A 16741-nucleotide genomic window follows, 5' to 3' on the forward strand; every position below is an offset into this window, starting at 1 on the left:
TTTACTAGGGTTTGTTATTTGCTTTATAATTTCAAGGGAAAATTAGTGTCGACTTATAACTGAAAATATACATTGAAAAATAATGAAATTTACCAACGACACTATAATATAAATAATGTCTTGTAAGAAATCTCTATGATTTATTATTATTATTATTATAGACAATTACATTCCAAGGTAAAAGGGTTGAAAATAGCTCTAAAGGGTTATAGTTTGCATAATTGTTGCCTACTCTATGAGAATTTTTGAACAAAAATTATCATTGACATATATCTATTTGCATACTTTTCTCTATTCTTATAGTTTGTTTTTAATATCAAAACATTAAAAATATTATTTACATATGAATAATGTTGAATATGATTATATATATATATATATGTTAACACATGTATAAAGAACTTTGTATTAGATGTGCAAAGTTTGTCTTTTATAAATATATTTAAATTAAGATAAATATGTCTTGTATAGTTATTATTTAATTAAATTTCAGATAATAATAATAATAATAATGGTATGTGAAATTAGTGAAAAATGAATTAATATAAATATGTCTTATGCAATTATTATTTAATTAAATTTAAAAATAAAAAATAATAATAAGTTAGTTAAATCAATATAAATATGTTTTATACAATTGTTATTTAATTAAATTTAAAAATTACAAAATAATTAGTAATAATAGTCCAACGTTAAATTAATAAATGCTCAAAAACAATAATTTGTTATTTTTCAGACTTTTTAAAAATATTTTCTAAGACCTTAAAGAACATTCAAATATTCCAAATTATAAAAATAAAATAAAATATTCAAAATTTCACCTTTAATATTTTATCTTTTATTTTAATATTAGGACAATTTTCATGTCTCTTACACCTTAGTGTTTAGTTTTATCACTCCTCCAAAATATCACACAATAAGTTTAAATTTTTATTTTTTCTTAAAATTATAATTATAGTTTCCATATGTTTATTAATATTAATTTTATTTTTGTTATTTTGTCTAATATAAAAATAATTAAGTCTATTTTTTAGCCATATTTTCTCAAATCCCATATTTCCACTTTAAAATATAGAAATATTTTTGTCACATAAATATGAATATGGTATAAGCTTATATCGGCCGTGTATAGGAGAGAGATCGATCATAACTCAAGCAAATATCATACCTGCAATTCTTGTTTATATATGCTTGATCTCGTGTAGTTGATTTCAAAAAACCACCGACTGAAACTAGAGGGAGATGGCTGCAGCGCCTCTAGGGCTTCTCAATCTCGAGGAATCACCGTTATGGGGGTCTCGGACAGTGGATTGCTTTCAGCAATTAGAGCACATTGGCGAAGGAACGTACGGGTAAGACGTTAACGATTTTCCCGAGAAAATTCACATTATTGCGTGACCATGAGTTGGAATTTTACTATATATTTTTTTTTATCTCTGCTTTTTTCTTTTTTTATCTAATTTTTTTATTTATTTTACGATGCTGAAAAGGCGGTTCCGGTGGCTGTTTCTTCTTTTTTTGATGGTTTAATGATCTCCTTGCGACTGATCAATGTGGTGGTATTTGATCATGGAGAATGAATGCGATATGGTTATATAATTATTATTTGCAATAGAGGATACGTTATAAATTTATTATGAGTTACTATGCAGTTTGATCATGTAAGGATAGTCGCAGGTCATTCCCCAGAACTCGAACTTTGTTATCTGCTGAATATTTTCTGTGATTTTCTGAAAAGGGTTTTCTTTCTATATGTGAAAACTAGATTAAAGGATGTCAATTGTTGATTTGATTTGATTTTTGCTAGCTTACGAATCCCATTTAAGCAACGCGTGTTTTGGTTGGAAGACAATCAAGAATGCCATTGGAAGAAGATTTCTATTACGACAGCTGTATTATATATGAACTATATGGTTGAAGGATTTTATAACTAGTGATTCTATTTTTTGGAAATTGACATCAGAAAAATAAAAAGGGTGTCTAATTTTGAAACAACTCCATGGTAGTTATCAACCAAGTATCTAGATCATCATTGCGAACTTGTGAATCATAAATTGATTCATGTGTTTTTCTGTTCTTCTATGGTCTGTATCATATTTTCCATTTTTCTGTATCTCTATGTTTCGAGTTTTTTTATTTTTATTTTATTTTATTTTTATCAATCTTGAAAAAATATCTCTATAAATATAAGAAACAGATATTTTGTAAGATTGAAGTATGAGAAATTGATAACCAATTTCATGAAAAGATGATGAGTTTAAAAAGAGGTAAATATAAACACCCATCATTAAAGCATTGTAACTAACATTGTTAACTTGTAACATAGATTTTAAACTCAAAGTTCCAACTTGTCCACCAACAAATATTGTCCTGCCAAAAATTTCATGTCGCTATAAGCCCTGAAGCGCCAAAAAAAATGGAAACTTCGGTCATATATAACTGTACACTTGTATGGGATATTCACATAAATGATTTTTGCACCATGTTCAAAACTCAAACTTTTCTGGTTTGCCACCCTCCCTAGTAAAAGGGAAAAAAGCTCTAGTTGAAAAAACTTATACATTAAGCAAAATTTTATTTTCTCCATTCATCATCCTTCTTAGGGGCTAATTTGATAACACCTCTTCAATATTCATTTGACTTAAGTTTCAATATTCCATGTGCACCTTCAATGACTTGTTTAAAAGGCTTCCACATTCATCATTCTCTTCTTCTTCTCTTGTTTTTTTCCCGGTCCAATTTTAACTTCAAAACAAACGATAATAATAAATTTTTTAAGAAAAAAATTCAGATTTGATTTCCTAAAAGACTATTAAAAATAGTTAAATATGATTATATTGCCATGTTGCATATCTTATATATTGTATGTAAGATAACCCCTAAGATGCATAGTAATGCATATTCTTTTACATGAAAAATTTATTGGGTCTTTGTATCTTATCATGTTGCCGTTTGTAATTTTTATTTCCCATGTTTCTTTTCCTTTGTGAATTGTGGTCATTTCGTATCCCTACTGTATATGCAAGTTTCCCCTTTTCGGATGGATGCTTTTCCTTGCAAGGGCAATGTTAATTTTGTATTATATTTAATGAACTATTTATTTAGTTGAACCTATCTATGTTGATGTAGTTGAATATTAATTATTTGTTTTCCCTTATGCCTTTGCAGTCAAGTATACATGGCCAGAGAAATCAAAACAGGAGAAATTGTTGCCTTAAAAAGGATACGCATGGAAAATGAAAGAGAAGGGGTATTATTATTATTATTATTATTTTTCTCCCTTATGTGTGTGTGTTTTCTGATTGTACTCTGTCAAAAAGTTAGTTGAACTATGTAACAGGTGAGGGAGGTTTAGCTACAAGTAGCTGTAAGCAGGTGCACATAACAAGGATTCCCTCTAATAATTTGTTGCAATTTTTGCTTTGTTTTTGTAGTTTCCTATAACAGCTATCCGGGAAATTAAAATTCTAAAGAAGCTACATCATGAAAATGTTCTAAAACTGAAAGAGATTGTAACGTCTCCAGGTATTTTTTTTTTTCCAGGTTCGCAAATTGCCATTTCTTATGTATGTTTAAAATTGTTATTTAGTCTCTTTTGCTCATACCTCAAATATGTTGGATTTGTTTTCAAGGTCGTGAGAAGGATGAGCAGGGGCATCCTGGTGAGTGGAGCTGTTGCATGGTGTCCACTTAGAATTATTTAAGTTCTTTTTATAGTTTCCTATTTTACTTAAAGTTTATGCCGTGGGAGTATTTAACATGAATCATTTTTTTTCTTGGAGACTTTAGATGGTAATAAATACAGAGGTGGCATCTACATGGTTTTTGATTACATGGACCATGATTTAGCAGGCCTGTCTGATCGTCCTGGATTGAGATTTTCAATTCCTCAGGTCAAGGTGTGATATGTCTATAATGCTTAGTAAGATTTTTATTTTACTTTTGTGGTGATGAAAATTCCTTGATGATTTACCGACAAACTTTCTTTTCAGTGTTATATGAAGCAGTTACTGACTGGGCTTCACTACTGTCACGTCAATCAAGTACTTCACAGGGACATCAAAGGTTATCATCAAATTGAATTATTTCTTCTATTGGATCTGCTCCTTAATTTTTGCAACTAGTGTTACATCCATGAACACCTGTTTCTTGCAGGTGCCAATCTTCTTATAAATAATGAGGGAATTTTAAAGCTTGCTGATTTTGGCCTTGCACGGTCATTTGCCAGTGACCATAATGGAAATCTTACAAATCGTGTTATTACTTTGTGGTATAGGTAAAATATTACATTAACCTCATGTGTTTTAAACTGCCTAGCTCAATTGTTGTGCATGTTGCATCTTTTCCAAGAATAAGCTCCGCTTTTCATTTAGTTGATTCAGGTTTATATTGATTTGCATAGGCCACCAGAATTGCTGCTAGGAGCCACAAAGTATGGCCCTGCTGTTGACATGTGGTCCGTCGGTTGTATCTTTGCTGAGCTTTTGTATGGAAAACCAATTTTGAATGGGAATAATGAGGTTAGATATGTAATCTTTTCTATGGTGATGGTAAATTCTTTTTGTCAAATATCTCCAGGCTCATTTTGGTTGACCACCACCACAGAACGCGATTTTCCGTCTAAAATGGAACCTAATAGTTGCTTTAGCATTCAATATTGGAACTACCACATGATTGTCTCTCTGTTTATGTTCTTGACAGTAGATTTAGTTTTTAGACAATAATTTGCTTACATGATTAAATATTTCAGTACATCATAGGAAATATCAGCAAGGATTTACAGAGACTTTCTTTCCCCAATCATTAATGGAATCTATAGTGGATTGAAGATATCGTTTTAGACTTCATTGACAGAATGGATGCGGTTGGGATTGAGGATTGACAATTATTCATTCTTTTTTACTTTTCTCTCTATTCTTGTTTTTTGTGTGTAACATGTTTACTCCCTTGTACTTGGTTACATCCTGTATGCTGTGTTTTAAAACATTGTTATATTCTTATGAAAGAAATCAATTACCCTTAATTTTTCATCATTTTTGACCCACGGATCTCCTTCATTTTCCTTTCTTTGATGTTGCATATCATAGATCCAGATAGATTCCATCATCTCCCATATGTCCCAAGTAGCTTAGTTCTTATGTGAGCAATTTTGATCATCAGATACATGATGGAGGCAAATGATATTGTGTCACCAGTTATATCTTCCAGAGATGGTGCTGATAGGAATGGTTGATATATCATGAACCACATACGTAGTCTGTGTATGTGGAATGCACTTTGAACTTGAAATTATCTTCATCGTACTTTAGTTACTTTTTTCTGGTGATTAATGGCGAGGTGTCTGCTTGGTTGTTTAAGGGGGACAGTAATTAGAATTGATCTTTTTAGTGTGAGAGGGAGTTGGAAGAGTGCATGAGGCCTTTCGGAAAGTATGAGTGCCTTTGGTCCTTGATATCAAAAGAAGAATGGATGAACCTTCTCTAGTTCAGAATGATCATAGACTTGTACTTTGTGTCATGCTTCTGATACAGCTAGATCAAGTTGGTGAACTTTGATTTGGCTTTTTGCACTGCTCCTTGTTTGGTTGGAAAGTGGTATGCTTCAGCAACCTGGATACCTTTATCTCCTATAAACATTAAGATGGAGTAGCAAGCACGAGCAGTTTCAGAACAATCATGCATGAATTTTTAGAAATGCAGTATTTTTATTGCTTATTTTGGAATTATTGGCCATTTTATACACTACTATTTATTTTTCATTATGAAATTTGGATTTAATTAATACATTTCCCAAAAGAGTTCCTAAGAAATTTTTTTGGGATAAAATCATAAATAAGGTATATAATTGGTCACATAGTCATGGTTATATAGATGGTTTTTATGAAATGTCCTTGATGAACCAACACATTTTTTTTGATACACAAGTTATTGATAGAATTTTGAGTGGGTTTGGTGTTATGAGTTTTGTTTATAAGGGAAAGTATCTAATATGTATGGGGTGGATGCATCTTTTTTTTTTTTTCTATTTATCTTCTGTATCAATCTTGTTACTAATTTCTTAATTTTAAATTCATAAACCAAATTTATAAGTTTTTCAAACCTTTTTTTGTTTTATTGGCTTCATCTTCGTTAAGTATTTCTAACTTCAAATTTTCTTATTCCTATCCATATAAGAAGTTTCATAAATTGCACCATTTTTACAAATGATTTTGATAATCTTGTCACTCTGGATGCATGTATGTTGGTGAATTATATTGATGATTGTGAAATTGTTTGTTCTTTTGTGCAATATTTTTGTTCTTTTCTATGATATATGTGGTTATGTATGTTCTTGTTTATATACATATATGTATTAATATTGTTTTTATTATCTATTTTCCAATATGTAGAAATAATAATGATGATGTTGGTTCGAGGTACATTATATAAGGTTCATAACTATGGGCACCATTATAGCTGAAATTAGGAAAGATTATCCTTGTCCCGTAGTTACTAGATTAACTAGTGGGAATGGAAATGAGACAAAAAATTGAAGTGAGTAGGGTGACCCAAAATGATTGGTGTTAGTGTTTAGTTAGGTTGGCAATTCCGGACAAAAATTCCGAAGTATCTTCTAACTCAGTTTTTTGAATCCTACCTTGGACTATTTGCCTAATGAAGATCAAAATGTTGAAATTGCTTAGAGGCGGCCAAGGTATGTAATTGAGATTGTAGATGGATGAAATTGAATCACCCAAGTTTTCAAATTGCTATTTTTTCTTGAACTATTTTTTAAGAGTTGAGGAGGCTAGGGTAACAACTTTTTAACTAAGTGTTTATGTGCCTTGTTCTAGGATCGATCCAGATTTTGGTAAGATTGATCCACATTTGGTTGGATCTTTTCCTAGCTGTTGGATCAAGGGTTCCTTTTCTTTTTAAACCCAAAGGATTTCAGTTTAGGGCAAGGAACACCAGAAACTCCAGCAGCTGTTTCTTGTCCTTCTTGAGCTCTCTCTCTTTATGCTAAATTAAGGGTGTTTGATTGCCAAGAAAATTCTCTTTCTCCTTGATTTCAAAATTGTTTTCTACATTGGATTTTCTGAAAAATGGGTTGATTATTCTCATTCATTCATCTCTCATTTTCTCATTTATTTGGGTTTGGGTGAATATCGATTTTCTTCTTGTGCGGATTCAAGAAGAAGCGAAGATTGAGCTTGGTGTGGACTCCTAGTGTGCTCTGGAAGAAGAAGGTGTGAAGTTGAAAGTAAGGTGCTAGTCAAGTGGTTTGGCAAGGATTGGAAGACTTGAGCGAAGTAAAACCTTGTGTTCATTTTTTGTTCTTCATATTGGAAGCTTTTGATCGTTGGTAGGCCCATGGTTTTTTTATCTCTTAGAAGATTTTCCACGTAAAAATCCAATTTTATTGTCTCTCTCTCTCATTCTCCTCATTTGTTCATTTCCATTTATTGATCTTGATTTCATACTTGAGCATATATGTTGAATGAATGAAAGATGAGCTGAGATAGGCGTGATTCTCCTTTGGTAATCTTGAATAGTTTTTTGTTTTTTTGTTCAATTGAAATGAAGTAGTGATTGGAGATGGGTTAAAGAGGAAATTATTCTTGTGAATTTGTGTTAGGGAGTGTTGAAGCATTTGCATGTGACTGACATTTATAAATTGTTAGGAGAGTGTTGTTGCATTCGTACTTGCTTATGATTTTTATTCTTTGTTGAAAAGTTGTCAGAAGAGAAGTTTATAAACATGGAAAAATTCTAAAGAAAGATAATATGTGTTGGGGGACCTTTTGAATTTGTTTAAAAACACTATTCAACCCCACCCCCCACCCCCCCCCAAGTGTAGTTCATCATTGAGATTCACCTTCAACTGGGAGTCAAGTAGCTGGGATTAGCGCTTTGTTGTGCTGTAGAGGTAAGTCTAAGGAACTTTCTAACAGGGAATGGTTTTTGGACATCTGGATGTTATGAGAATATTGAAGAACGGGATTTCTTGAAGTCTCAACAATTTTCTCATAGGAAAATCTTGTCTCTTGAGCATTTGTAAATGAAAAATGCTTGCCAAAACCTTATCTTCCTGATCCACATGCCCCAAGATGAAGGTTTCAAAAAGGTTTCCTATTGAATGTGAGGAATGAGTTTTAGAAGCTGTTATCTCAGTTGAAGAGAGTTTCTATTAGAAGTGTTTCCACAAGGAGGAAACTGATTATGTCAATTATATTGTTTTCTAGGTCATGCCAATAGAATGCTTCATTATTTAGTTTTCATTTCTTAAGCTATGCTGAAAATTTTTTAATTTAACATTGGTCACTTGTTATTTTTTTGTGCTTACATGGTTATCAGAATGTAATTTAGGGATCCACTGAGCAGCACAATATAGAGAATGGAACTAAAACTAATACTGATGATATTCAAGTTACAAGCATATTCTGTTAGAAATCCCACATTACTAGATGTCTAAAAGGTACCACCTTGTAATTCTGGAATTGTTACACAGTCTGTTTCTTCAGCTTGGGGAAAATGTTATGACATATATACAGGTGCGTATTTGTTCTAGACACAACTTGAAAACTCAGGCAATTTTAGTTGAATTAATCTCAACCTTTGTATTTTTTAATTGATTGGTCTGCTGCTACTAAAAGGCATCCTTATCTTCTGTCTGTTTAATCTCGGGGTTCAAATTTTTGTTTGGAGTGAGATAAGATTTTTCAGAGATAGGTTTTATAAATTTTGTAAATCAGGATTTTATTGGAACATTGAAAACACTTAGAAATTCTTGGTGAATCATTTTAATTCATATAATTGATGACAAGTATCTACTATATTCAATAACTTCTATAAGAGAAAATTGATTTTGTTTACATCATTGCAGCCTGAACAATTGAAAAAGATATTTGAGCTTTGTGGATCTCCTGATGAGAACAACTGGCCTGGTGTTTCCAAGATCCCTTGGTATAACAATTTCAAACCAGCAAAGCCCTTAGAGAGACGTGTCAGGGAGGTTTTCAGGACGTAAGTAACCAAAAATTGTATTTGCATATGGTACTGTTACAAGATATCAGAGTGAGCAACATGGGGGTTTTTATTTTGTCTAATTGGTTTGAGAAAATATGATTTCATAATCCTTGTTATGTTTCAGTTTTGACCGTCATGCTCTGGACTTGGTAGATAGAATGCTCACTCTTGATCCATCCAAGGTATATCTTGAAACCGATAAATTTATTTCAGTATGATAAGATTCTCCTCATGATGATCATTTGGTTTTCAATTTTTATGTGTTTGATATCTTAGATGTCATTATCTTGAATCATATTTTGCCATGCAGTTATGTTATTCTATTACTGTTTGTTGTTGAACTTCAATGGACCCCATAATGGTGGAGAAAGTAATGATTGATTGAATTGGAACCCCCGTATGAACTATAGCAATTCTTAATTTTACTTCACTTCTATGAGCATATCAATCTTTGACCATATTAAACCTTAAAGTATAATAAATTCAAAAAGGTTTTAAGTTTTACAATAAGATAAATTAGGAGATTGAATATATTGCAAATTGAAAATTGTTGGAGAGCATGATGTACACTGTGTGCTGAAATCCTGCAAGTTTAAGCTTTTACGAAAATTGGTTATTCAACATGGTGTTAGAATTTGTTTGACAGGAGTTCATGTGTTTGAACCTCACTGCCTATTAATTCATCCCAATTTATTGAGCCCACGTCTAAGCCCAAAGGGGCCTATTTATGGTTTGCTTGTCTATGGGTCTGTATTATGTGTCTCTCCACGTGCAAGTATGAACCACATATGAGGGAGGGTGTTGGAGAGCATGATATATATATATTGTGGGCTCAAATCCTATAAACTTGAACTTTTAAGAAAATTGTCCATCCAACAAAAACTAAGCACTTTTCTGATGCTATACAATTTTTAGGTGTATGTTGGGTTGAACTTAACGAAATTCCCAATAATGTGCCTAGAAACCGTCTGAGCAAGCTATATTGATAGCCACTAGGTTCTTAAGCAAATCCTTTATTGTACTGTCATCTTCACTTGGATACTAGCATATTAGCTAACCCATTGTTTTCTGCATGGGTGCATAATAAACTCTTTGTTTAATAGATGTGGTTTATCTACTAGTGAACTATTTTTATTATTTAACTTTAGAGCCCATTTGAGAGTAAGAGCCCATTTGGTAGTGGTTTTAGGAAGCGCTTTTAATATTTCTAATACTTGCAAATTTTTATCATTCAAGTGTTAGAAATGCTAGAAACGCTTTCTAAAATTGCTCCCAAACGCACTCTAATTTTGAAAGCGCTTAAAAGCACTTCCAACCATTAGGGGGTGCTTTCTTACAACCATTAGGGCTAACCCATTGTTTTCTGCATGTAATTTTATCTTATTATCTTATTTGTTGTATGTTGAACTCAATACCTTGCATGAAGTTAGTTATGAATCTCTCTTTCGACACAGTTTCATTGATTTGTTTTTAATTTTTTCTGATGTGTTGTATTTTCTTCATTGACATTTCTTTTTTTCTGTGTAACTTGTTTGTGCAGAGAATATCTGCCAAGGATGCTCTGGATGCTGAATATTTCTGGAATGACCCCTTACCTTGCGATCCCAAGAGGTGCTTGTCCAATGTTTCAAATTTCCATATATAGAATTTTATTGATGAATTTTCAGATTAACATAAACAGAATACTACGTCTCCATAACATGAAAACAATGTTATGGCATGGCATATTGAGATGCCTCCATAATGTTCCATTCAGTTTGCACTTTGCTAGAAACTTCTTTATCAAAATGCCTCGAGGCTTCTATTCTTATGTATGATATGTTAAACTAATGTTCATCTTTTGATGATACAGCTTGCCTAAATATGAATCATCACATGACTTCCAGACAAAGAAAAAGAGGCAGCAGCAGCGAAAAAATGAAGAACAGGCAAAGAGACAGAAATTACAGCACCCACAGCAGCATGCTCGCCTGCCTCCAATTCAACATAGTGGGCGAGCTCATCCTCAACATTGGCATGGGCCTAATCATCCCACAAACAATTCCCAGCCTACAGTGCCTGCTGGACCTAGTCACCATCAGTATGGAAGGCCTCATGGTCTTCCTGGAGGTCCAAACAGGTACCCTTCAAGCGGAAACCCTAATGGGGGCTATAACCCAAATCATGGGGGTCAAGTTGGAGGGTACAGCAGCGCACCATATCCACCACAAGGACGTGGCCAACCATATGGGAGTGGCGTGCCTTCTACTGGTCCCAGAGGAGCCACCAGTGGCTATGGGGTTGGCCCTCCAAATTACTCCCAAAGCAGTCAATATGGAGGTGCTGCTGCTGGTAGAGGTCCCAATCCAATGGGTGTTAATCGAAATCAACAGTATGGTTGGCAACAATAAAGGATGGGACTTCCATTTGAAGCTTGGAAGAATTACTGACTGAAGTTTTCGGAGAGCAAGATTACATTGGATTTGAGCCCTGTTCATAGTTGGAGTTTTGCAACTTAATTGGGATCGATCGCATACTGACTTGTATAGTTTCTTGTTACCATTTATTAGTGACATGAATTAAAAACACTGGAAAGTTCATTGTATTAAATTTATGTAACACTTCCCAGACAACACAAGGAGTATCAGGACATAACCTCTTAACTCACTAGGAATCCATTTTCCCCTTTTGATGATGAAATGGTTTTCCTGTTGCATGTGTGGTTGCTTTAGCTGATATGATGATCCTAGGGAACTGCCTTGCTACCTAGGCCATGAACATCACATGGATCACCAAAGCCAAATAGAATTTTAGTTTCAGCTAAAAGTTTCATCTAAATTTTCCTTTTGTTTTCTACAGTGATTTGAATTAGTCAACCCACGCCTGCCCCCATATTTTGATAAAAGCATTTTTCAGGAGGATGACTTTGAATGTTTTGGATGGGCTAAATAGTGTGATAGATCTACTCAGAAAATGAGATGACCGCCTAAAATCTATCACAGGAGGTCGACTTAAAAGCTCTGGCTAGTTAGCTCAGCATCGATTTCGACTCCGGTAAGCACGGCCAAGTCTCTGAGTTAAGGTTAGTGATGCTTTCCGCTAACTGTTATTTCATCCTTAGGGAATTCGTCTGCTAACAAAGACACTTTGCCCATGGCAAAATATGTTGTTCACTGGAAGCCTTATAATTATACCCTGTCCTAAATGTTGTTATACCCTGCAGTTGATCACTTCTCAATTTCATGCCGTAAAACCACCTGTGAACTCTGATTTACGTTTCCCACTAGACCCAAACTTAAGCTTGAAGCGTCTCTGTGTGTGTTAGAAGCCAGCTTTTGTTCTTGCTTTATCACTATGGTTGCCAGCGTGCTCGAAACTAGCAAATCAGATGAGAACCCAACAGTTTATGGATTCCAATTGACTGCTCCACTTGTGGCCTAATGTGTCCGGTTTGTTTCCAACTGAATCCAGTGGGTGATTGTGAGACTTTTGAGATTCTTGGATTTGTGATTTTGTGAGCAAATGTGCTTGTTTCAAAATTCTTACAAAAACCCAAAAATCAATCCATGGTCCCTTCCCTCCATGATAAATGAGGATGACAAAGTCATCTGGTGTTTAGTTCTTGCTAACATTTAAAGACTTTTTATTTGAGATATTTATCATTTTGGCTCTTTGAGGAATTCTCAATGGAAGTGTTACATAGAAGGATGATTGTTAATGAAGGTTGGATGCGAAGTGACATTTCCTTTTGATCTTTGTCAAGGGGAGATAGCATGGGAGGATTATTCTCTTTCAAGAAACTGCTTTCTAACAAAATGTTACTCATTCTGAGCATCAACTAGCCGGAGCAAACCCAGAATTTTTCTTGATAGGATTGACGATGCATGTGGATTCCACCTTAAGAACAATCTTCATAAACTCGTAAACGAAGTAACTTATGGCAGCTGATGGTAAAACCTGAGGAGCAAAAATATAGGATGAGAGAAGTTAGAACCTGGAAACAGTAAATTGGCATCATGTTAAGTCCTCCATATATAATAATTTTGACAGGGCACACAATATCACCTTTCAATAAAACTCATGGGAACCTGCAAGCTAGAGAGGATTCAAGGACTAGATAAGAACCCGCTTGTACCAAGAGGAGGAACAGGAGAAGCAAAAGACTTCAGGTTAGTCAAGCAGAAGGTGTTCATATGGGTTCATTGCAGATGTGTAGAATTTGGTATATGTTCTGGATTTAGCTATCTGCCATTCACATAGTTGGGTTGGGATTACCATTAAAGTCCAGATGGATGGTTGAGCCAATAAGAACCGAGCTACTAACATATTGATAAAAGGTTATTAAAGGAAGTTCACTTTATTCCACTGTCTTTCAGTATCAGTCAAGATGCTTGGTTCCCTTCACCAGATGTTGAGCATGTAAAACAGAGGAATTGGACCACCTTTACTGAAGCATTAGTATACACAGTACATAATAGGTGGTCCAGGGGGAGGATTCACATTATTCAACTCTTAAGCTAAATGGGTATTCATCTTTAAAAGGTCTTACTGATGTTCCTAGATGAGAAAATTGATATAGTTTTGACCCACCATGTTTATATGCTACCTTTTCTTTCATCATAACTTAATTACTCAAAATAAATCCAAAAGATATCATGAAATAATATGGTAGTTTGATTCCTCAAAAGATCAACCTCATACCTGCAATAAGCTGGGAGTTAGTCCAGCATACAGAGCAGGAACACCTCCTTGCTTGACCAGCTTGACAGTAGTTGCCAATGCACTCATTTTTGTTGCTTGAACTTGCATTTGAAGGTGTCTCCTCACAACTTCAAATGGGTATGTGGCAACTTCAGAACAACAACCAGCAATCGCCCCGTAGACTAATGTTCTAAGGGGTCCCAACTCCAGTTGTTCCAAAGCACTCAGTTCCTCACTCTGCTGTTTCATGTGAAGAATTCTTTTCTTCCCTTCTGGGGAATGCAGAAAAGCTGATTTCAGTATGTCATAAACACCATAGTAAACAGCACCTGAAGGTGCCATGCTTATAATCGAGGGTACTATGCCCTTATAAAGAGAAAAGAACCCTTCAGTTTGGATCATGTGACGGAATGCACCAATGATACCACCCAAGGCTTCCCCACCAGGCGCAACCATCTTCGTCCTGATCTGAAGTATTGCACATTTTAAGACTTAGAAACAATTTCCATAGAACAATCATTCCAATTATGGTACTATTAGTATAAATTCTTCAAATAGTAACTGTTTGGTGTCTAATTGTGATAGTAAATTCTTCAACTTGAAGAAGAAAAGGGTTAGCCAATCTGAATGCAATGGTCTTAATTGCTACTTACAGTGTCCAAGGGTATACACAGCAAGGTGGCAGTGATTCCAGCTGCAGCCCCAGCAAGGAACCTCTCGAAATTTGTGTTTTCCTCCTTCCCAGATAGTTTCATTAGTTGATTTCTGTATGTATCGTAAGCATAAAAGTTGATAGACTTAAATGGGGCTGTGCGGAGGATGTTGACAAAATTTCCTTTCCAAAAGCCCTTCAGCCCTTGAGAAGCCGCAATTTTCTGTGTCAGCTCAAACAGATTCTTCTGTTCACCTCGAACTACATATTCCAGCTTTAGTCTCTCAAGTGGAGCCACAAAAGTTCTATTAAAGAATGGAAGAAAAGGTCACCATAAATCCACTGGATTGTTTATTTATTTTTATTCAGAAATAATTATTGGACACTTTATAATTTAAAAATTTTAACTTCTTTTCTTTCCTACCTTTTCTCAGCAACCAAACAGCTCAATCAAATTGCAATAGTAAGAGAATTGACTTCTCTATCCAGAGATACAAATTTGAAAGAAACCCCATAAGCAAATAAATAAAAAGACTTAACTCAAAATAAAGAAATAGAAGAGAATAGAAACCTTGAAACCATAGCAGCCACAGCACCAGCCCAGAGATGCTTAGTGGTGTTCATGGCACCTCCGCCAGCCCCTCCTCCTCCACTCTTCCGTGTCTTCTCCACCGCAAACACCACTTCCTCCTCTGCCTCCTCCTCCGATTCCCCAACACACCCATCATCCCCCTTACCTACCCACAAACTCACCGACAAGAAAACACCACCCAGTCTCTTCTGTCGCCGGAAAAGCCCAACCCCGCCAGATATCCGGCGGTTCCCACCCCAAGGCTTGAACGAAATGAAGGAAGAAGAAAGGGTGGAGGGGCGAGAGTGGTGGATGAGGTGCGTGAGCCAGAGATCGGACTCTAGCATTGCAGAGTGCAATGCTTGTTGGATCAACGAGACAGTATGTTTATTTCAACATTTGAGAATGTGATTTGGTATATATGAGCAAGAAGAAGCAGAAGAAGAAGAAACGTAAAGGGTACGAGAGAATAGAATATTTATGGGGAAGGAATCCAAGGATCGGTGGTTTATGCTTCGCTTCCATCGCCATACTCACGTCGCTTTGCTTCCATCGTCGACTCGCGGCATTGTATTCTTCACTTAACAACCCAACCGCCTCATCGCTAACGACCGACAGACTTCATTAAACCTCCATGTATTCATTGCAAAACTTTGATTGGTTAAGTCAACATCACTCCAATCTTTCGATGATTTCTACGTTCAATCCTGTTAGACAATGTCAATGCATGGAAAAACGGATCCAAATTCATGTACGTCCGGAAGCGAGTTCTTGGATAAAATTCGAAAAATTTGTTATAAAATTTTAGAGAATTAAATAATTTTTTTCACCTATATTTAATATATATTTTAAAACATAATAGGGTTTGTTTGATAATTATTTTTAAAAATAATTTTACAAAACAAAATTTTAAAATAATTATTGAAAACTATTTTATAATGTTTTGTAAAATAAAATTTTATTTGAAAACCTAAAATATTTTTAACCTATTTTTAAAAATAATTTTTATATCTAGTTTTTTATTTTTAATAATTTTATATGTTTGTATAATTATTTTTTTAAAAAGTTCTAAAAAAAATACTTTGTTTTATATCATTATTTTCTGAAAATAATTTTTAATTTTTAAACGTGTTTTTTTTTCTAGAAATAGAAAATCGTTTTTGAAAATGTTTACTACACAAATCCATAATTTTTTCCCTTCTCTATCATATAAAGTATATAAAAAATTTATACAAAAAAAATTTGAATTATATTAAAATACTAACTGATTCTCCATAATGATGTTTTTGATAAAAATGTTATTAATAATAATGATAACCAAAAACATTTTATTTATTTATTTATTTATTTTTACTAGGATCGCTTTTATTAGGTTCAGAATGTCACCCTTCATTGAATCGGTACAAATGCAATGACTTTAATGCCTTTAGTAAACGATAATATCTGAAAAAGTGAAGAAAACTGCAAATTCGTACTTGGGCCCATGAGATTAAAGCCTGGGCTGGTACCTGTTGCAAGAAAGGCCCATGGTGCATGCTTGATTTTGGTCTCATGTACGCTAATTGTAACCATGTGGACCAAATGGTGGGGGTGGTTAAATTTAAAGTTTATTATTACGTTTTCCTGCATTAAAAGCTTTGACAGGCAAAGTATAGCTAAGAAATGGCTGTCAGATAGAATAGGTACATTCCAAGTGACCATCGTCCTTGCTCCCAATAAGCCACGGTTGATAGCATTTTCGAAAACAGTTTACCATTTTTCATAACAAAAACATACAAAAAGTATTTTTAAAAACTATTTCTCAAAATTTTTTTTTAAAAACATTTTTTA

General features: G+C 34.1%; 2 protein-coding genes across 2 annotated transcripts; one reads left to right on the forward strand and one right to left on the reverse strand.

Annotated features, from left to right (window-relative positions):
* Nucleotides 1-1126: 1126 nt before the first annotated feature.
* Nucleotides 1127-11687, forward strand: LOC117919022 (cyclin-dependent kinase C-1-like). The gene is made up of 12 exons (XM_034836043.1): nt 1127-1352; nt 3169-3250; nt 3435-3525; nt 3633-3662; nt 3790-3899; nt 3993-4065; nt 4156-4276; nt 4403-4520; nt 8866-9005; nt 9133-9190; nt 10549-10619; nt 10861-11687. Exons 1-12 carry the CDS (start codon nt 1243-1245, stop codon nt 11396-11398), a joined length of 1542 nt encoding a protein of 513 aa, XP_034691934.1. The 5' UTR covers nt 1127-1242; the 3' UTR covers nt 11399-11687.
* A 914-nt stretch (nt 11688-12601) lies between these two features.
* LOC117919023 (probable mitochondrial adenine nucleotide transporter BTL3) lies at nt 12602-15522 on the reverse strand. The gene is made up of 4 exons (XM_034836044.1): nt 14912-15522; nt 14342-14645; nt 13689-14156; nt 12602-12944 (listed from the first exon to the last, which is right to left on the reverse strand). Exons 1-4 carry the CDS (start codon nt 15256-15258, stop codon nt 12822-12824), a joined length of 1242 nt encoding a protein of 413 aa, XP_034691935.1. The 5' UTR covers nt 15259-15522; the 3' UTR covers nt 12602-12821.
* Between the last annotated feature and the right edge of the window lie 1219 nt (nt 15523-16741).

This window comes from Vitis riparia, chromosome 7 (genome assembly GCF_004353265.1).
Source record: "Vitis riparia cultivar Riparia Gloire de Montpellier isolate 1030 chromosome 7, EGFV_Vit.rip_1.0, whole genome shotgun sequence".
Classification (NCBI taxonomy): domain Eukaryota; kingdom Viridiplantae; phylum Streptophyta; class Magnoliopsida; order Vitales; family Vitaceae; genus Vitis; species Vitis riparia.

Bases quoted from the DNA above. Each gene is read 5' to 3' on its own strand.
- LOC117919022 (XM_034836043.1), top strand. From the start codon at position 1,243: ATGGCTGCAGCGCCTCTAGGGCTTCTCAATCTCGAGGAATCACCGTTA. The intron at 3,526-3,632 runs GTATTTTTTTTT...TTTGTTTTCAAG, and splicing joins AGAGATTGTAACGTCTCCAG to GTCGTGAGAAGGATGAGCAG. The intron at 4,521-8,865 runs GTTAGATATGTA...ACATCATTGCAG, and splicing joins TTTTGAATGGGAATAATGAG to CCTGAACAATTGAAAAAGAT.
- LOC117919023 (XM_034836044.1), bottom strand. From the start codon at position 15,258: ATGCTAGAGTCCGATCTCTGGCTCACGCACCTCATCCACCACTCTCGC. The intron at 14,646-14,911 runs GTTTCTATTCTC...ATTCTTTAATAG, and splicing joins GTGGCTGCTATGGTTTCAAG to AACTTTTGTGGCTCCACTTG. The intron at 14,157-14,341 runs GTAAGTAGCAAT...GCAATACTTCAG, and splicing joins TGTGTATACCCTTGGACACT to ATCAGGACGAAGATGGTTGC.